This window comes from Chelonia mydas, chromosome 25 (genome assembly GCF_015237465.2).
Source record: "Chelonia mydas isolate rCheMyd1 chromosome 25, rCheMyd1.pri.v2, whole genome shotgun sequence".
Lineage (NCBI taxonomy): Eukaryota > Metazoa > Chordata > Testudines > Cheloniidae > Chelonia > Chelonia mydas.
The window spans coordinates 12,583,216-12,605,460 of NC_057858.1; the positions used below are offsets into that span (position 1 = coordinate 12,583,216).

The following is a 22,245-nucleotide window of genomic DNA, read 5'->3' on the forward strand; positions in this document are numbered from 1 at the left end:
GTATAGATGGTGTCAGCAAAAAATACCAAATTTAGCTGGTTGCAAATAAAACATGTTTTAATGACAGGTTTCAGAGTAGCAGCCGTGTTAGTCTGTATTCGCAAAAAGAAAAGGAGGACTTGTGGCACCTTAGAGACTAACCATTTTTTTTTTTAATGGTTACTGACCAATGGGAATGAGTCTTTATTTAGGAGACTTAAAAGTACAAATGCAGAACTAGATGGATTTTTTTTAAATCAGCAATTCTGATCATGATTTAAATCAGTAAACAGAAAACTGATTTAAATTTGATTTCAATCTCCCCTGCTTTAGTCACCCTAGTTATTCCTTTATCTTCTCTCTTGCTCTCTCTCTCTCTTCCCCCTCCCCCCCACCTTCTTTCTCTTTCTACCTGAAACTGAGCATTCACCTGAGTTAGATGCAATGCTGGGAAATAAGGAAATAGTGCTAATCTAGAGCATCCTATTAAGTGCTTTCAGGTTAGGTTGTGCGGGGGAGGAAATTGGGGGTGGGAGGGGGAATGAGGTCTGTTGTTTGTTTCCAGGATAACATCCTGCTGGCCTTTTTATCATGCTGCTGCTGGCAGCTGTTCTATATCTAGTGCTGTATGAAACGTCTCATTTGCGACATGCACTTCTGTATATACAGATAAATTGCTGAAGTCTAAGGCACAGTGTGTTATAAAAGCAAATCTCTAAAACTACTAGTTTATAGGTCAGATCAATATGACTGTTTCTTCATTTTTTAGTTTTGTGGGACAAACGACTAAAACAGCAGCTGTTACAACATACGTTGTCTAAACTGGGAGAAATTTGAATGGATTTATATTCTAGTCTGTACTAATCGTCTAAAACGTGTAGCTCTACAAAAATTAGTAATTGTATAGCCTGTTGTGTAATTCGTCAGTTACTTTTCTTTTTTTGGTCTCCCTATCTTTCTAGCCTGGAACTCTTTCAAATTAGTAACAACTACCCAGTCCTTAGCTCAACTCCTGAACTTATTCCAAGCCAACGTGACTTGACTTCCTGTAAAAGAGACAAAAGAAAGCGACCTTCTGCTTCCTTTCCCTGCCTAACAGATTCCATGGCCCATGTGGGAGTCGCTCCTCAGTTGCAAATCCTCACATGATGGTGCAGTCATCAGCATTACTGAAAGACCCAGGCTTCCGTGAAAACATCTACACAGACACTGCAGTCACATGCTGGAGTGTAATTACTTTGATAGATGAAACAAGTGGAAAGTAGTCATCGAGTCAATCAAGCTGCATTTTAATCTGGTTTAGGGAACAAGTATCCTCATTTTTACTTGCATGCTGCTAACTTAATTAAGGGATCTTGGTTTCACTGCTAATCTATTTTGAGTCCCTTGTGGGCACCTCATTTTTGCCCTCTGCAGACATAGCCCTAATGAAAACAAGGTTAGTGTATGGAAAGGGAGTGAGAGCGATAGTCACAAGACTGCTCTCATACCAGTATGTTTTGTTTTATGTAACGTGAACAAAGCCATTAGCGCTTACTGTCCTCATGTGATGTGACCACTACAAAAGGTCAAGCACATTTATAGTGAAATTACCAGGAGCTGTCTATGCATGGGAGTGAAGCAGTTTCAAAATATGAATGAGAAATCTTTTCTGCAGTCAATTTATGTTAGTAATTGAACCTGGCAGAGGAGTTAGCATGTGAAAGAGTTGTTTTATTCCGCTGGCAACTTATTGCCAGGCTTCTGGGGCATCTTGCTTACCATTCATTTTAAACTTGCTTTTCCATTATTGAAGCAGTATTAATTGGGGCATGTCAAAACAATTTAGTGGCTATGGCACTGGATTGGGATTCAGGAGTCCTTGGGTTCTTTTCCCAGCTCTGCCACTGACCTGGTGGGTGACCATGGCCAGGTCACTCCCCCTCCATGTCCCCGCCCACCTTTTCTTTTTTCATTTAAATTGTAAGCTGCTGGTGGCAGGGACCGTCATTTTAGTATGTTTGTAGAATAGTGGGGCCCTGGTATCAGCTTGGACCTGTAGGCACGACCGGAACACAAATATTAAAAGAAATCTCTTGGAATCCCTGTCATATGATTTGGGGGAGATGCCAACCACTGCTTCTCCTTAAAGATGTCATAGATACCATAAATCTCCAGCCACTTCCAAAGAAATAACATGCATAGGAACTTAAGTTTATCGGTGATCTGGTTTTTCAGTGTCGTTAATAAATGCACTTTCCTATGACATGGGCAATTACTGCTATTATTATTGCTGTACTACCTATGGGCCAACGAAGAATGGCACCCAGCTGCGCAAGGTGCAGTACAAACAGAGTAGTAGATGGTCCCTGTCCCAAAGAGCCTGCCGTCTAAACAAGACAGACGCTGGGTGGGGGAAAGGTAAAACACAATCTGAACTGCATCTTTAGGATAGGTGCTGCTCTCCTTTGCTTAGCTTTACTTATACAAGCTTCACTTTTTTCCTTGTAAGATCTTAATTTTAATATAAGGGCTTCAGGAGTGTTGTGTTGGCCTGGAGTGGAATCAACTGTAGGAGGCTTAAGCATGGATTAAGAGGGAAGTCAGATCTGCAAGGGTGAAAAGAGAGCACATAAAGGAACAAGAGCAGATGGATTGAAAAGGATATTTTAGTACATCTTGATTGCTGTTGCTGTGTGAACTTTACTCTAGTAATGATTACTGCTGAGTGAGACTGAAACCTGATAAGCAAAGGTCACCTCGCAAAGATGGCATCACAAATGAAATATTTATAAGAAACTAGCATTAAGACTTTCTTCCTTTCTGCTTCACTTGGTTCGGCTTACGAGCAATAAAAGGTTATTGGCACTACTCAGACATGTCACTGTGTGGCTCTGCCTCACTGTAGGTAATAGTCATTGGTGTGCAAAAGTGCCCATTCAGTCATCCTTTGTCTTCCTTTTTATTTAAGTCTGTAGCCGTTTTAATATGTTCTCCTGCAAAATGATGTTTCCTCTCTGGCATGCTGAGCGCCACTCCTCCTTTCCTAGCTTCTTTTGGGCAGACAGCTGTTGAATTCATACTGGGGAAGGTGTTTAGGAATTTTACTGTGCTATAGGTTGGGCTTTTCAAAAGCATCCATGGGGAATTATGGATCCTACTTTTCCCAGTGTAGACAAGGCCCCAGTCTCTGGTTTATGAAGACTCTCTCTCTTGCCTTTGTAAAGCCCTGTCAGCTGCACAAGTCAGGGAAATAGGTTAGCAAAAGAAGTATTCAAATATGGTTTGTTAGAGGTGCTAACACAGTTTCCCTGTCAGTGTGCACAGAGCCTTAATGATTTCCAGAGCAGGCTGGTTGCTTAATTCTCTCTTGAATCACTGTCTTCCTAATTAAGAGCTTTAAATAGCACTCTGCCACCAGATGAGATGCTGAATCTACCAGGGATTGCAATTGTCTTGACACAGGGTCACTGAGGGATTCTCAGGGTTAGGTTAGAAAGTAGAAACTGCCTAACTCACTGCTCAAAGTAATTTTAGTTGGTGTCCGGATGTCTTGCCCATGGCTTTGCAGTAATGTCTGGTATTTTACTTATTCTGTTTTGCAATATTTAGCTTTCTTTAGCAAACAGACTGTCTTGGTATCCTATTTTCAAGGACATGGTCACCTCAATTCATGCTGCATACATTGTCAATGGCACAGCAGTGTTCACAGAGAGAATATTGCTCTGGTCTTTTTTTTTTAATTGATTCTTATGGTTCCCTGAAGGTTAGTATGTTGCTCCTCTTGGAAATTGCTTGTCTAGAAATCTGCGAGAATTTCAGAGAATTTTTTGTGCGCTCACATATCCCCGTCTTCTTTGTCTTTGCTTCACATAGATTGAAAAAGAGCTCGTGTCTACATGTCAAGGGGTGGGGGAGGGGGATGACGGCACCCAAAGGGCACATGGGATATACGTGTAACTGTTCTGGCTTAAGCTAGAAGTCTCCATTAGTTGAGCAATTAGTCTTTTTTCTTAATGCCTTCTGATATGATTCTACCACCCTCTTAGTTTAGTTTCACTGCCTGTGAAGTGAACACCTGAAAATATGGGAGTGTCCCGTGTTGCATAGGAGGTCAATATTAAGGAAACAGTCCATGTATTTTAACTGAGCAATGCTGTGAACTTAAACAAGCACAGCTGTCATAGAAACAGTGTGTTGTATGAAGAGACTGTTCTTAAGTTTGAAATCAGTGCCCTTCTGGAGAAATCAGTGACATTTGCTCTATGTGCTCTTCTAGGAAACTCTTCTGAAGCAGTCGATTTTATCAAAAGGATTCCTGTTAGGGCAGTTAACTCATGAGATTAACTCAAAAAAATTGTGATTCATCGTTGTTTTAATCGCACTGTTAAATAATAGAATACCAATTGAAATTAAATATTTTTGGATGTTTTTCTACATTTCATATCTATTGATTTCGATTACAACAAGGAATACAAAGTGCATAGTGTTCACTTTACATTTTTTATTACAAATATTTGCACTGTAAAAATGATAAAAGATAGTATTTTTCAATAGTGCAATCTCTTTATCATGAAAGAGCAAATTACAAATGTAAATTTTTTTTGTTACATAACTGCACTCAAACAAAACAATGTAAAACTTTAGAGCCTAAAAGACCACTCAGTCCTACTTCTTGTTAAGCCAATTGCTAAGACAAGCAAGTTTGTTTACATTTACAGGAGATAATGCTGCCCGCTGCTTATTTACAATGTCACCTGAAAGTGAGAACAGCTGTTCTCATGGTACTTTTGTAGCCAGTATTGCAAGTTGTTTACATGCCAGATATGCTAAACATTCGTATACACCTTCATGCTTCGGCCACCATTCCAGAAGACGTTCTTCCATGCTGATGATGCTCGTTTAAAAAAAAAATGCGTTTAGTTAAATTTGTGACTGAACTCCTTGGGGGAGAACTGTATGTCCCCTTCTGTTTTACCCGCGTTCTGCCATACATTTCATGTTCTAGCAGTCTCGGATGATGACCCAGCATATGTTGTTCATTTTTAAGAACACTTTAACTGCAGATTTGACAAAATGCAAAGAAGGTACCAATGTGAGATTTCTAAAGGTAGATACAGCACTCGACCCAAGGTTTAAGAATCTGAAGTGCTGTCCAAAATCTGAGAGGGACAAGGTATGGAGCATGCTTTCAGAAGTCTTAAAGGAGCAACACTCTGATGTGGAAGCTACAGAACCCAAACCACCAACAAAGAAAATCAACCTTCTGCTGGTGGCATCTGACTTAGATGATGATAATGAACATGCGTCAGTCCGCACTGTTTTGGATAGTTATCGAACATAACCAGTCAACGTCATGGAAGCATGTCCTTTGGAATGGTGATTGAAGCATGAAGGGACATATGAATCTTTAGCACATCTGGCATGTTAATATCTTGCCATGCTGGCTACAACAGTGCTATGCGAAATGCCTGCTTTATTTTTTAAAAAAAAGAGTAGTACTTGTGGCACCTGAGAGACTAACCAATTTATTTGAGCATGAGCTTTCGTGAGCTACAGCTCACTTCATCGGATGCATACTTATTTTTGAATGCAGGTTTTTTTGTACATAATTCTATATTTGTAAATTCAACTTTCATGATAAAGAGATTGCACTACAGTACTTGTAATGGGAGAATTGAAAAATACTATTTGTCTTTACAATACAAATATTTGTAATCTTAAATCTAACGTGAGCACTGTACATTTTGTATTCTGTGTTGTAATTGAAATCAATATATTTGAAAATGTAGGAAACACCCAAAAATATTGAAATAAATGATATTCTATTGTTTAACAGCGCGATTAATCACATGATTAATCTTGATTAATTTTTTTAATGGCTTGACAGCCCTAATTCCTATGTATACTATACATGCTCTCCTTAGTTTCTCATACAAACCTCCTTTCAACGAACTCAAAATCCCATAACATGGTAGTCTGGCCAGTGCCTAAACCAGGGGTTCTCAAACTGGGGGTCATGACCCCTCAGGGAGGTCGCAACGTGGCTACATGGTGCTTGCGAGCTGTCGGCTCCATGGGGCTGACAGCCCTGAGTCCCCATTAAAATTCTCCCCCATTTTTATTTTATGGGGGATGCTCACACTTAGAGGCTTGCTGTGTGAAAAGGGTCACCAATACAAAAAGTTTGAGAACCGCTGGTCTAAAAGGTGTGATATTAAAGATACAGCATCAAGGTTTCTGGCCCCAAAATCTTGCTTGCTTTTTTTTTTTTTTTCTGGTTTCCTTGATCAGAAAAAACATGTACTTATTTGTTGGGGAGGGAAAATCCTTCCTTGTTCTTTTCTTAGTGAAGTCAATGCCACACGCATGAGAGCAGCTCACAAGAACAAAGTAACCACACATAATGTAAGGGAACAGCTCACATTGCAAACGTCCAAGGAGTTGTAATTAACAGGGAAGGTGGTGTTAATGGAAGGGGAAATTACCTTAATTATACTGTGCAGAGGTGCCCAAACATTGCAGGGCACAGGGACACGTGGCACCTTTCCAGAGCCCCGAGGACAGCACCGTTTTTTTCCAGCTCCCCTCTTCTGAACGGGAAATGTCACACCCTGTGTGAATGGATAAACCGTACAGACAAAAAAGGAGGACTTGTGGCACCTTAGAGCTGATGCTCAAATAAATCGGTTCGTCTCTAAGGTGCCACAAGTCCTCCTTTCCTTTTGGCGGATACAGACTAACACGGCTGCTACTCTGAAACCTGTACAGATAGAGAATGTTGTGTCCTGGCTTTAGTTTGCTTCTCCCACTTCAGTTCTTTACATGCCTTTACTTTCTATCCCCTCTTCTCTCCTTCCCCATGTCTGCACTCTTTCCTACCCTGATCCATTCTTAATTCCATTTCTTCTTCTCCCCATCTTTTATTCCAGGCGGCCATCAGCTGCCATGCATGGCTTAAGGCTGAATGGGGCCTGAATCCGGCAAAAGAGCTCATAGCACAACTGGCTCCATACCTTGCCAATGCTTCCTTCTCCCCTGGCCTCATGGCAGACCCAGCAGTGTCAAATGGTGGAGCTCATGGATCTTCCCTTAATCCACCCTGCCATCTACCAAATAGGAGGAGCAGCAGGGAGCATAGCATGCTGGGAAATGAAGTCCCAAAATCTCACAGGCCGCACTTCCTAGGCTAGCATTACCTTGGGTAGCAGGATGTGAGTTGGAGACAGTTACTTACCAATGGTAATGTCCTTCCTCCATCATGTCAAACATATTAAATTCCATAACTGCAATGCACAGTGGCATCAAAATCCCTGTGCCTACTCTTGTAGGAAGCATCAAATGCTAAGTGTTCACAATGTTCTGTTCTCCTTTTTGGTCCTGTAAGTGATCGTCTTGCTAAAGCAGGACAATGAGACACAAGAACATAATGGCTGAGCAGTGACGGGACAAGAATTGGTGACATTTGTTCAAAGACTTTTGTAATATAACTTGAGGCTGAGCGCTTAGACTGTTCTAATCAGGCACTGCAGTCCGTGAGATGAAGAAAAAGGACCCTTTCTGTATGAGAAATCTAAGTCAAAGATTCTGAGAAAAGAAATATACTCCTGGTGGTTGTGTAAGTTTGACTGGTCAGAATGAAATCTACTTCTAAAAATAGAGGCTGTCAATATTAACTGTGAAACATTTGTCCTTTAGAATGTGAAGAAATGTGGGTGTCGCCAAATTAAATCATGTAATCTGTGGGCAAATACACACTCCGCATTTAAATTCATAGAAACTTCTTTGTGTGAGAATTCAGCCACCGTTCAATGGTTCAGTAGAGATTGTCATATCAGACACTTGATTTCAACAAAAAGGATTTTGTCCTCTGCAGTTAGTCAGGTTTTTGTCCCACATTTCGTGTGAAGTGCATTCTGATGCATGCTCAGTGAAGGAGAGAAAAACACTCTGGGCTACTTGTCCCAGGAACAGCCTTTTGTTCTTTAACCCCCTGCAGTACTTGTGATGTAACTCTAGAGGGGCCTGAGTGCATGGTCTGTTACTGCTGTCTCCCTCTTCCACTGACGTGGGTGAAAGTGCAGTTAGTCAGTGACTTTCAGAACAACACACACACTTCTGCATCTAACTTGCTCACCCTGACTCAAGAGATTTCTCTAACAGTCAGTATTGCAAATTCAACCCTGGATCTTCAAACCAAACTGGTCTCATTCTGCCTCTCTCATTGTTACCAGTAATAAAGGTTCTCTAATGGGAATTTACCCACACACAAAGCTGTGAGCTAACAATAGAATTCAGCAGCTCATTCTTCCAAAACTGTAGTGGATCTGCAGCAAAACTTTGTATGCTTGGCAGTGCTGCTGGCAGATGTGACCCAGACGCGCATATAGCAGATATGATTAATAAGGAGGTGCCGTTTTTATAGTCACTTCTCTGACTACAGCTGCATTGTAAAGCAACGGAAAATGTTCTCATGAAGGGTCAGAGTTCACACTTTAATATCTCTTGTATGAAACTGGAAAACTAGCTTTTCTGTGCTTGTGCCAGATTAAAGCAAATGCCAATTCACACGGGCACATTAAATATTCTGTTCAATTGAAAGGTATTGGGAATTAATACCAAAAAGGCCCTTTTGGAAGATTGTCTGACTCCTAGGTACATCCGCCCACTATAGATATCACTTAGTCTGGTAAAAATGTTGACATCAGATTACACTGATGTGCACTAGATTGCTTGGCAGCGAAGGGCCATAGCTGCACATTCCAAGACAGACATCTCCTTGGATTCTTCCTGTGAAGCAGAACAGGGGAAGCAATTCTAGTAATTCTGATAGTTCTGGGTTGGCTGGTCCCAGCTCTGCACTTTAGAGTCTGCTTTTATCTGCTGCAACTGACAAACATTTTCCGAAGAAGCAGTAAATGAGAAACCCCACTTGGTGTTAAAATGGAGTAGAGAGAAAACAAAAGGAAAAAGTTTCTAGCTGCTATGATTGTGCAAACCATGTTGGCTGGTTTGGCCGGTCTGACCTTCCACATCACTGTACTCCTGGCAAGCACTCTGTCATTAGGAGCAAAGTGTTCAGACTTCGTATTTTAAATGTAGTGTTGTGGTCATAAATACTCCTTACGAACATACAACGTTCAAAGGATTATCTGTGACCAGCAGAAAACATGCTGTGATTTATATTCTTCTCTCCTCCCAAAAAAAAAGTCCGTTTAGAGCTGGTGTAGCTGACTGTATATCAGGTTTGTCAAAGCACATGGAAGAGGTTAGTGTATGTTTGGTACTCATGTTCTTGGAGAACTTTTTTATGGGCGTGTACTTCACCAAGGCACATCCAAGGGCTTGTCGGTATTTTGTTTGCGTAGCATCAGCTGAATGCTGGTTCCCAATAATGTGAAGCTTGACTGAGAACAATTGTGTCAAGCTGGTAGTTTATTTTGCCCTAAACTGAGACATAGGGCTTTTCATATGAAATAAATATTTGTCATAACATCAATTTTTGAAAACTTTTTGCTGGTAGATGTCTAAGCCAGAAGCCTCCTTGCACAGGTATTTGTAAAAGACTGAATCTGTGATGTCCAAACGGTTTTATAGTGGATTATGTTTATCTATCTAATCTGTGTACTGTATGGGATTGTCATGATTTTATAGAGGAGGCTGTTGCTTACATTTTTATTTTGGAAGCTGCAGAAAATGTGTTAAAGGGGGAAGACTCCACCCTGCACTGACTCTTTACTTACTAAAATATGTTCAGTTGCACATCTCTGTGCACACTAGTCGTGCGAAGGACAAGTCCCAGAGCAGGCTACCCTCAGCTCACTTATAGACAAACACCTGAAAAAAGACATGTCTTGAACTGTGCCCTAAAGGTTAACAAGTTAAAGCGGTGCTGGACCAGATGTAGCGAACTCCTCTGTGAAGAGTATCTTGTCACCAAGCATCTGTTTGCCTAATCTTAAAACTGGTAGATGGCCAACTTCTGGGACAACTCAGAGATGATGACTTCCTGGTTCTTAACCACTTAAGTCTTTATAGATCAGTTTGTAGACTTGCCTACAAAGTAAATGGAAAATATTCTTGCAGTAAGAAGTATCTGGCTCCGATTTCAAGTGAAGGCAACCAGCAGTCACGTGGCTTGTTCTTAAGTTTATGGGACCTGTCTTTTATTAAATGGTTAAGCCTCCACAGTTCCCACTGACTTCAACTGTGGATCTGTGGGTACTTCTGCAGATCAGGCTCCTGGTACCTTGTCCAGAGGAACCAGCCCTCCTAGATGCTTTGGAGGGCTGTATGTAGACGGTACCTACAGCAATCCAGTACCACATAGGGACTTTGGTTCAGCACTGATCTGGAGGGAACACTGTTGCTCACTAAGCCACCAGTATTGATTCATGTAGCACCCTGGATATCTCTAATCTCGGTACTGACCAAGCCTGATCCTGATTAGAGTGGGATATCCTAATAGATCACTACTGAAAGCACAATAACTTCAGGCTAGTAGAGAACAAATAAGCTTTTGGGTACTACTAACATTTTACTGTAACAGAGTAGTTGGAAAAAACATGTTTTTGCTACTTTGAAGTCTTTCTGAGAGGGTCAGCTATCCTGGGATTTCAGTAACATTTTATCACAGCTATGCTCCTCCTGAATTGATACTTAGAAAACAGAGTAAGGGTATTTCTGGCCTAGTACCTGTAGTGCAATATAATACAGAAGCCAAGGTTTCTTCCAGTAACTATTTAAAAAAAAAAAAAAAAAAAAAGCTTTTATAGGCATATTGTGCCAGTGAAAGTTTTAATGGTTACGTTACCTCGAGTATTTACCAGTAGTCTTAGCATCTCACGTAGCAATGACTGAACAAAAGATTGTTATGCCTAATCATACAATGAGGATATTATAACTTGTGATTCTGATGTCATTCCCAGCAAACTCACTTTCCACAGTCAACTTAAAATCCTATGAAACCAAACGCCTTAGCCTTTCCATTCCTCTCATACAGAGCTGTGCAAAGTTTCAGTAAATATGCCCCCTCCCTTTTTTTTTCTTGTGGTATATTTATTCTCCAGAGCTCTGACTGTCCGTGCCATTTGTAAATCAGTGCTATAATAAGAATGATGCGCTCTGGTGTATTCCTCACAGTAGTTGCTCTGACTTATTTGAGTGTTGTACAGGGTATTTTTATATTCTCTCTTTAATATGTGGCTAACTTGCTTTGTAACAGTATGATCCTATTTCTAGGAGAGAATAAATTTGTGGAGCTTTTTTTGTGAGAAGCAAAGCATTCAGCTTACAGATGCTGAGCAAAGATACTTGACATTTAATTCTTCAATGCCTACGTACCATGTAAAATATTTTTTGCATAGATCTGCTATATATGAGGGTAGCTGCTTTTTCTGATAAGCCAAATTAGTTTGATATAAGGAAAGATGTGTTTTACAGACCATAGATAACCTTTATCTTCCAGCTACAGTGACATAAACAGATATAGCTTAGTTTTTGCTCTGTTACTATAAATGGCATGTTACTTACCTGGGTATTTCTCTTCACTCCTGCATCAAGTCCACCAAAAAAACACCTGAAGAACAGCAATCTTATTCAGTGTCTTGAATCACTGCCTTCATCCATACATTCCCTCTCCCCTCCAATTGGTAAAATGATGCCAAACTTTTCTTAATCTCCCAAACGCCAGCTATTCTAAGGGCTCACGAGTAATGATGTGTTAGCATCTAAAGAATAGTGCAGGCGGGCATTGCCCTTCTTCCGTAAGGGTTTGGCTTCAAAATGTGATGTTCAGTCTTATGCCATTTTGGATCCATCACATTCTTGGTGGATAGAGAATGGTCTTGTTGATGTTATGCCTGGTGTATGTTTCTGTCCAGTTTTACATTGTACACAAGTTCAGGTGCAATGTAGTGCTAGGCTGCTGCTTGGCTGCTGAAGGTGAGAATTTTGCAAATGCATGACATTTAACATTGGCCTCCATTTAAGACCTTCCTTTTAGGGAAGAAAAACAAATGTGGCTACTAGGTTTGGCGGGGTTTTCCCCTCCTGGTGCACTTGCTCATCTTCAGAAAACAAGATTCATTTCAAAACCTCTCCACCCACTCGGAGCATGCACAGGAGCTGCAGAGCAGCGAAGGAAAGATGAAATTTTGTTTTTGAGCTGGTGCCAATTTAGATCTGGGACAAAAGACTCTAAGAGCAGCGTGGAGCAGAATTATTAATTTTAGTAGGTGGTGGCAGCTTTGTATTTTTAATGGCTTTGTAAAATCTCCTACTTTTCTCTTTGCATAGTACACTTTTTTAACTTGCCTCCCTTCTGTACAAATCACAGACCTCTTGATTCTCCTAACGCAGCATTGTATGTAGACATGTTCAGTCCAGCACATTGTTCAAAGCTTTGTTCTTACCACTTTTCTTTTAGTGTCTCAGAGGTACTTCCACTATTTCCCGACTCAGGTCAAGTAGACTATGAAAAAGCCAAGGGAAGTTTCCTGATGTTCAGCCTAAACTTCCTTTTCCTTAATCTCGTCCTATAACTCTAGCAATACCCCCTTGTACCACTCTAAAAATTCCCAAATTCTCTGTCTCCCTGCTTAATGTTTACACATGACAGATAGATAGTTGCAGAGTTACTATCAAGTGCCCCTCTCCTCTTCCCTCCCCCAATTTTCAACCTCCATGGTGGCTGAGCCAAGCTGTACATATTCAGCTCTCAATCTGTCCACTTAAATCAGTCCCTCCTTTTGGGCTCCAATTCAGGACAGTATTTAAGCATGTGCTTAATTACGATCTTGAACAGGGTTGCTTTCCTAAATCAAGGTATAATGACTTATGCAGGATCATTTTTGTAACTGTGGTGCATCAAAGTGAGAAGTCTGCTTGAATGTAATAGGCTAAATAGTATAGAGCTGCCTTTCTGGGATGCAGTACTATTTCTTCTTCCTAACATGGATTGTTGCCTTCTTCCTAAAATGGATTCTTTTCTGTATATACTATTATCCACTTCTGTGTTTTGCTGTACCTCCAAATGTCATTGCAGAACACGAAGACTAAGTTTTTGTAGGACTTTCAAAGAAAGATCCAATACATCATTTAGTTATGCCATTGTATAGAACTGTCCTAATAAAATGTTTTGCAACATGTATCTAGGACAGGTTATTAAAAAATCAACACTAATTCATTGTTACTTCCTGTTCAGAGTATATTACAGTGTGGTAATTGGCTAATGCTAACACTCTGGTATCTGGCAAGCACTGCTCTTAACAATAGCATGAACACCTGTAGCTCACGAAAGCTCATGCTCAGATAAATTGGTTAGTCTCTAAGGTGCCACAAGTCCTCCTTTTCTTTTTGTGAATACAGACTAACACGGCTGCTACTCTGAAACCTGTACAAATGTTCCTTTACTTAAAAATTACTGCTCCTCTTCAACGTTTAAAAATAACTACCCAACCTTCTTTGTACAGTGTATCTATTTTCATAAAGACTATTACCCTTTTCCTTTAGGCAGAGTCACAGATTTCTTTGGTTACAGGTTACACATGCTGTTACCGTATGTATTGCTCAAAGGTCATAAATGTCCTTAGCTTTAAAAGCCCTTATGCAAAAGACGGTTTAATATTTAGCAGACAGAACTACCGAGCAGTTGTGCAGTTTATTATATCCCATGAGCAAGTCTGTAAGCATAATTCAGGGAATTTACTGAATCAGAGGGAAAAGGAGAAACTATCCTGCTCCTCTCTGTGGTATGGATTCTTGAGCACCATGGATGAAATTCAGCCCTAGACGCTAATAAGCCCTCAAAATAGTACTTCTAAGTGGGACATAAGTGATTCATATTCCTTGTAATGGCCCTCTGCACATGGGCGAATTTCACCCCAAAATCTGATTGTATAAGGCACAGGGAAAGTAGCTGAGAATAAACCACAAGCGATCAAAAGTAAGAAGATTTAAAGCAGGAGTTACTCCGTTACTAGAGGTGAAGCCTTTTTTATGTCTGGTTACACAGCATTGCAGACTGTGTGGCCATAGCCATGTTGTAGTTTTCTCTGATCTGCAAGGCACCTGTTACTGCTGAGCTGCCACGTTATAGCCATTACCACTCAACTCACAGGCCTCTCTAGCATATTCTTTTTGCTCTTCTCCCTTCCCTCCCAGAGAAAAATGTAATTAATACTGACCAAGACCCTCTAGTTCTGCAGTTGTTCCAAAGGACAAGGAGAATGAGGAGGAATGCTGTGGCCTGATTTTCAAAGGCTCTGAGCACATGCAGCTCCTATTAAAATTAGTGGGAGCTGCAGGTACTTAGCACTTTGTGCACAAGTGGCCTGATTTTCAGCATACATATCCCTTGACTGAAATGAACTAAAATGCACACAAGGGAAGATGTTAATGTTGAAAGTCTTGCTCTGCTCTCAGATCCTGACTATACCTCTTCCAAAATCCGAATCCTTCAACTTCTTGAAATCAAAGACTTTTAGCACAGGTTAGGTATTAGTCTAGCCTAAATTATGTAGTGGAGCATTTATAATATAACTAGCTCTTACACCATGGACTAATATTAAAAACCCTGGGGGGTAGCTTCAGATCTTTTAGAAAAACAATCAAATTTATCTACTCAGATGAGGGAACTGTGTTGGCTGGTTTCAGGAAAGGAGTAGATATGATGATAACCACTCTAATTGTTCACTTCATCCGATGAAGTGAGCTGTAGCTCACGAAAGCTTATGCTCAAATAAATTTGTAAGTCTCTATGGTGCCACAAATCCTCCTTTTCTTTTTGCAAATACAGACTAACACGGCTGCTACTCTGAAACCTGTCACTCTAATTGTGTGGCTTTCATGCATGGGAGGACTTGTAGGTATCTGGGAGGTGGCTGAAATAGGCAGCCCATGTTGAACATGCATGCAAAACGGAAGCCAGCAGTTGCTTCTGTTCTTGCATTTACGTGATTAGTTACAAAAGAGCTCCTGGGTGGTGAAACCAGGTAGTGACTTGTGCACGTATTCAGCTTCATGCTTTTGCTGCTCCTGCTGATTTTAAAAATATATATATATTGGATAGAAGTATAACTGCTGTAACACTGAGAAGTACCTGGTGGCACTGAGTTCAATAGTACAAAGGTTATGATTGTGTGAAAATGCATTGTCACCAGAAGTCCCCACCTACCTGACACCCAGGGCTTTTTAATGATAAAATGAAAAGGGAGGGAGTGTTACTTTTAACACCAGGCCTATCTGCAGTAGCATATGTGCATTAATCTTACTCTTTTCTGTGGAATCTTCAAGTTTACCATGTAATTTTGCAAATAATCATATTCTAGTACAATTCCAAATCTGTGTTTTTTTTAATTCTTGTTTCAGAGTAGCAGCCGTGTTAGTCTGTATCCCCAAAAAGAAAAGGAGTCCTTTTAATTCTTGTGTCTTAAGTGCCCTGATGCTGTCTTAAAGAATTTCATATTCTCTCTAGCAAGTAACATCTTTAATGGGAAGGAAATGGAGCTATAGACCTCTTAAGATGTAATGTCCTCCCAGAATCCTTTGCCAGTCTCTTGAGCTGCTCCAGTTTCTAAACATTTATGCAAGTAATGGATCTTATAGATGGGGCAGTTGCTATTGATCCACATGGGCTTTTTCCACATATTATCACTTAAATTGATGCTGATGTGTAAATTAGTGCCCTGAAAGAGGAAAAAAATCCACTGGATAGCTTAAAAGGAACTCCATGGAGCTGAAGCTAGAGAATAGGTCTGATTTGTGTAATTGTATTCCCCTCCCCATCTTGTAAATGTGCTAATCCCCCTTTTCTCCATGGGCAGTGCTGCCAGGAACAGAGCTTATACTGCTTCCCAGAAGAGGAGAGAAACACATGTTTTTGGGTAAATATTCTAGTGACCTTGCATAATGGCACTCAGTCCTGTATTTTTAGCATGACCTCACCTGTGCTTACTGGCTGATTAAATCAGGCAATGAGCATTCATTTCAGTCAGTAGCTACATTGAGATCTCTGATGTCAGCAGTAGACTAGCCTCTGATCTCTCATGTCAGACTGGGGTAGTGCCATTCTAACACTTTGGGCTTTATCTGTAAACTACAATGCCCATCTGTACACCTTTCAACAGTCTTGTATCAATTAACGCTCCCTTTCCCTCAACACAGAAGCTCTTGTTTACATCAGAGAAAGCTGTTTGGCATTTTTACAGGGGTTGCACAGTTGTAACTTGGCAACCATGTTAGTACACACTTTCACTGCAAAGATGGTTCTACAAGCTCCTCTCCCGCTAGCCACGTGTTTACGGGGGAAGTGTATAAAATAGTCAGTTTGCTGTCTGCCCCTTACTCACTGAAGTCCTTGACTCCTCAGTTCAGCATTGCAAGCCCTTATTTGCTTTCTAGAATAACAGGAAATGATATTTTTCCAGCTTGCTATATGTGAAGTCACATATCTTCAGCATATTGACTAAATCCTTAGAAAGCTATTTTTTCATCCTATCGATCCTAAAAGTCACTTGCTTATTTTATTTTGCTGATCTACTAATCGAAATCATAACTAAACCCAAAAAATCAAACTCAAAGCAACAAAATAAATGATGGCTGAAATTCACTAGTGTCTGGATCTGGGGGATCATGATGGAAAGCAAATACCAAAGGCAGGGGTCCTCAAACTATAGTCCGTGTTCTAGCCTCTATTTTAATCCAAGAACTGTGTGTCAGACCATATACCCATCAACCCCAAAAGGAAAAGTGATAGCCAGCCTCAGATACTCAGTTATTGCTTGGATTCCACTCATCTTGAAACTCTTGTTGGTCAGGGGTGTAAAAAAACACACCCCGACTGACATACTTTTTACCAGCAAAAGTGCTGGTGTGGACAGTGCTATGTCGGCAGGAGATCTCTCTCCTGCCAGCAAAGAGCAGCTACACAGGAGACCTTACAGGGGCACAGCAGAGCCTAAATTCAATAGCCGAGCTCCTGTGGCTCGGCTATTGAATTTAGGCCCTGCTGTAAGGTCTCCTGTGTAGCTGCTCTGAATTGCAAGTTCTAAATTGCAAGTCTTCTGGGATGGGATTCTCTAGGACAGTGGTTCTCAAACTTTTGTACTGGTGACCTCTTTCACAAAGCAAGCCTCTCAGTGCGACCCCCCTTATAAATTAAAAACACATTTTAATATATTTAACACTATTATAAATGCTGGAGGAAAAGCAGGGTTTGGGGTGGAGGCTGATAGCTCGCAACCCCCCCATGTAATAACCTCACGACCCCCTGAGGGGTCCCGACCCCAAGTTTGAGAACCCCTGCTCTAGGAGGTGTTCAGTGCCCAGTGCCATGGAGCCCTAACCCTAGATGAAAAGGAGGACTTGTGGCACCTTAGAGACTAACCAATTTATTTGAAGAGCTGTAGCTCATGAAACTTATGCTCAAATAAATCGGTTAGTCTCTAAGGTGCCACAAGTCCTCCTTTTCTTTCTGCGGATACAGACTAACACGGCTGCTACTCTGAAACCTCACCCTAGATGGAACACTTGGTTAGAATATAAAATATTTGCTATTAGGAAAATAGACTAGGTTAATTTCACTTGCTAGTCCTCATGCATGAGCACTGTGCTGCAGCGTTTGGGCTGTAAACGCTGCGGGGAAATGTTTAAGCCCAAACCAAAATGCAGGCACGTCTCTTGCATTTGTTAAATCCTCTTAACAAACAAAAGTGAAAAGGGGGGGGGGGGTGAGGTGGGGCTTATCTTTACCTGACACTGTCCCTTTAAGGCTATGTGCTCCAACCCAAAATATGGCTCTGTCTGCAGAGATTCTTGCAGTGCTCTCACCGTGTATTGTTTGTCACACCATAGAAATTTGGAGGTTTAAAAAAAATTACAGCACTCAGGAAAAATTTCAATAGCTCATTCAGCTGTTGAGCTACTGATGCAGGAAGTGTAAAAGAAAAATGGAGCCTGCTTTGTTCTCCCGAGACAAGAAGTAAAAGCCATCACCCAACAGCCACTCTCTGTTCCAAAAAAGCATGAGGTCATTGTTAAAAGAAATAACCACCAAATGAGTGTACACTCGGTTACCAGTCTCCATCCCCCTCCTCCTTTCCTGAAACACCAGCCTTGCTTTGGGTTAAGACTGGTGCTAAGAATCAGTTCAGTAACATGTGCATTACCTCATGTCAAGTCCCGCTCTGCTTCTCTAGTTGCTGCCAGTGCACTCCTGGCTGTCATCCAGGAGCAGTGTGGGAAGAGCACTTTTTTCCTCCAGGGTCAGTGCAGGTCAGTGATCTGCAAGCAAGGATTTTCTTTGGAGACCTGTCCTCACTTTTTAAAAAAAAAAACCATGTTAGGAGACACTGTGATTAAAAATAGTTTTAACATGTATAAGAAAAGCAGATTGAATCCCTGTTGTTATTAGAGAGAAGAGGTAGGTGAGGTAATACCTTTTACTGAACCAACTTCTGTTGGTGAGAGAGACAAGCTTTCAAGCTACATAGAGCTCTTCCTCAGGTCCTGAGGAAGAGAGTCACAGCTAAAGACAAGTTCAAACAGATCGTTTAGCATAAGAAGTTAGCACATATTCTAAGGGACCATTTAGGGTGAAGTGGCTCGTTAACACCTCTGTAGTCCCAGGACAAAAGGTGGGTTAGTGGGTTATAGAGTGTTGTAATAAGACATAAATCCAGTGTCTTTCTTAAGACCATGATTTTTAGTGTCTAGCAAAGTTATGAATTTAAGCTTCCAGGCTCATCCTTTGGAAGTGTTTCAGAGTAACAGCCGTGTTAGTCTGTATTCGCAAAAAGAAAAGGAGGACTTGTGGCACCTTAGAGACTAACCAATTTATTTGAGCATCCGCTTTCGTGAGCTACAGCTCACTTCATCGGATGCATACTTTCCACAGTATGCATCCGATGAAGTGAGCTGTAGCTCACGAAAGCTTATGCTCAAATAAATTGGTTAGTTGCTAAGGTGCCACAAGTACTCCTTTCCTTTTGAAAGTGTTGCGCAGGTTTTCTTTGAGGATGGGTAGGTCAGATACAGAGTGATCGCTTTGTGAAAAGTGCTCACCCACAGGTGATACGGTGTTTGTCTTTTATCATCTTCCTGTGTTAGGATTATTCTAGAGAGCGTAGTGATTGTCTGGTTTCACCCACATAGTTGTTGGGGCAGTTAGTGCACTGCATGAGGTACACCACATGTTGACAGGCATGTGTAGGACCCATGGATCTTGGGTGTAGGACCCATGTGTAGGACCCATGGAGATATGTCCACAGGTTTTGCATCTGTTCTGGCGGGGTCTGTTGCTGCTATGAGTTGGTGTGTCCTGGTCTGTGGGGAGCTTGTTTCTGATGATGAGGTTGGGGGGTTATTTGAAGCCCAGAAGAGGGGATTCAGGAAAGATTTTGTTCAGGATGGGGTCCCCATCGAGTATGGATTGTAATTGTTTGATATCCTGTATGGGTTCCTGTGTAGGGTGGTAAATGACAACTAGGGGCGAAGGCAGTTTTGAGTGTGTTAAGGTGTATATCCGAGACCTTCTCCTCAGAGCATATTCTGTGGTATCTGAGTGCGTGGCTGTAGATAACAGATTTCTTGGTGTGTTTGTGGCGGTTATTGGATCTATGAAGGTAGGTGTGGTGATCCGTGGGTTTCTTGTGTATATAGTTGTCTGTAGTGTTCCATTGTTGAAGCTGATTGTGATGTCCAGGAAGTTGATGCTGGTGTGGGAGTGTTCTAGAGAGAGTTTAATGGACAGGTGGTGGTAGTTGAAGTTGTGGTGAAAATCTATGAGAGTTTAACACCTGTGAAGAGGATGAAAATACCATTGATGTATCTCAGGTATATAATTGGTTTTGTGGTGCATTTGGCGAGAAATTCCTATTCAAGGTGGCCAGGAAGAGGCTGGTATATTGGGGAACCATCCTAGTACCGGTGGCTGTTCCCATGGTTTGGACAAAGTGTTTTGTTGTTGAATTTAAAATGGTTATGGGCAAGGATGAAATGGATGAGTTTGGCAGTGTGTTTGGGGTAGATATCTGAGGGCTGTCCATTGTCTTGTAAATATTTGAGGCAGGTAGCTATGCTGTCATTCTGAGTGGTGGTGGTGTATAGGGAAGGATTGGTGGATAACCTAGTGCTTTGGCTATCTTTCAAGAGATGCAGGACACAGTATCTACACTAAAAGAAAAGGAGTACTTGTGGCACCTTAGAGACTAACAAATTTATTTGAGCATGAGCTTTCGTGAGCTACAGCTCATACTGTGGAAACTGCAGAAGACATTATATACACAGAGACCATAAATCCAAGTTTAACCAGAACGTCTGGGGGGGGGGGGGGGTAGGAAAAAACAAGGGGAAATAGGCTACCTTGCATAATGACTTAGCCACTCCCAGTCTCTACTGTTAGTCTCTAAGGTGCCACAAGTACTCCTTGCTCTAGTATCTACACTGAACTACGGGAACTTCAGAATCCAGTGATTCAGTATGCTCTTCCTGAACCATAGATCTGTGGATTATTTTGTTTTTGTCTGGAAGGAGCGTTGTGTTCACTCTATGTGCTACCCTTCTCCTAGCTTGAATTGTAGGTAGGAGTAATGTGCTCTAAACAACGTTCTGAGGAAACCATTCCTAGATGTGAGAGGATTTTCAAATTCTCCACAGTAGTCCCAGCAAGCAGCAATCAGGGCCAGACTTTCAAGTGCCCCATATCCTCAACTATGGGGCAGATTTTCCAGAGTTAAACTCCTGTTTGGCCCTTATTAAGGGCCACATTTTCAAGAGCTCAACTAATCTATCCACTTATATTTGTATCTAAATGGAAGCTGAGCTCTTGAAAATCTGGCCCTGGTTGTGGGGGCTCTGCTATTGAAAAGCTTGGCCCTAAGAATGTGTTAAGAAGGTAAAAGTGGGTGGGTGTATGTACATGCTGTAGCATTATTTGATGGTGCCTCGTCTCAGACTTGTTCTGAGCTATAAAACTGGCCTGTCCCCTCTATTGAACACTGCAAAATTAAGATGTTTTAAAATGAGAATTAGTCTTTTCAGGGTGTCAATCCTAACTAGCCACTGAGTCAGAGGCTTCCCCAACCTAGCTGTTAAACTACTAAGCTATATGCTTCCCTATAGTCTTGATGCCTTTTTAGCTTGTGCCCTTTTTATCTGCAATTAGAATGTGAGAGGGAAAGGGAGGGAACAGGGCTGAATTTGCAGGTACCCTTTTTCTGTAATTCCCTGATGGTTGTCCCCTGCTGGGCACAAATGAAGTATAGAACCTACTTCAGACTCCCAGACAAGATTGCTTTTATAGTGCAGTGCTGATGATGAAAGCAGTGCTAGGTCACTGATGCAGAAAGATGTTCACATGGGGGACTGGCTTTTATGTCTGAGTGTGTGAGTGTGCACACTTCTACATAGCTCCACAACTTGGTAATAGTGTCTTACCTGTACTAAATAGGTTTCAGAGTAGCAGCCGTGTTAGTCTGTATTCGCAAAAAGAAAAGGAGGACTTGTGGCACCTTAGAGACTAACCAATTTATTTGAGCATAGGCTTTCGTGAGCTACAGCTCACTTCATCGGATGCATTATGCTCAAATAAATTGGTTAGTCTCTAAGGTGCCACAAGTCCTCCTTTTCTTTGTACTGAAGAGTTTTCCTATCCTGAGGTGGAATTACACACTCTGCTGTAATACTTACATGCAGCAGCTGGCTTACAAATTGCAGTAAATTAGAGGCAGTAGCCAAAGGAGATCCTGAAGGAGCGATATGTTCTTCTCTCTCAAACCTCTTTCTCTAGACATCTACTTCATAAATAGACTCCCCAGGGTGCAAATGCTGAGCTTATGCCCTGGCCAGTTCCATCAGCTCTCGATGGTAGGATGTGTGGGAGACAGTTCAGTCAGTTTCAGAGATTTGGGATGTGAAACCAAAGCAAAGCTTCCTCAGCATCACAAAGTGCATTCTTGAGATGCTTTTCATGTAGCATGTTGAACTCTGTGACATCCAGAAACATCTATCAGAATTAAGTTATTTTTATTTAATATTTAAAAAAAACAAAACCCCAACATAGCTTCAGCAGTTAACTCAGATGTTAACTTGTTTATGTAGCCAGCTAGGAGTGGCTACTTCCCAGCTATGAGAAGTATGGGAAGAATTCCGAAACCAGAGGGATCAATGCATATTTATTTCCTACTGTAATACTTCCTGTCCTTAGCTTGAGAGCACCCTGTGGGTGGGAGGGTGGAGGTGGCACTGATTGCATAGAAGAGAAAGGGATTTGTTGTTGAGCATTCCATT

The 22,245-nt window shown here is 41.3% G+C and overlaps 1 protein-coding gene across 12 annotated transcripts in view; it reads left to right on the forward strand.

The window, feature by feature from the left end:
- Window positions 1-22,245, forward strand: part of GNG7 (G protein subunit gamma 7) — a 123,889-nt gene that overhangs the window by 83,883 nt on the left and 17,761 nt on the right. For 2 of the 12 annotated variants that reach the window (XM_037885414.2, XM_043535640.1), the window contains one exon: window positions 15,783-15,842. The exons of 9 other annotated variants lie outside the window; for them this stretch is intronic. In XM_037885414.2, the coding sequence (XP_037741342.1) occupies window positions 15,783-15,842 (60 nt within the window). Of the gene's footprint in view, window positions 1-15,776; window positions 15,843-22,245 lie in introns of those variants that run through there. One more of the 12 variants, XM_043535646.1, reaches the window with a different exon arrangement.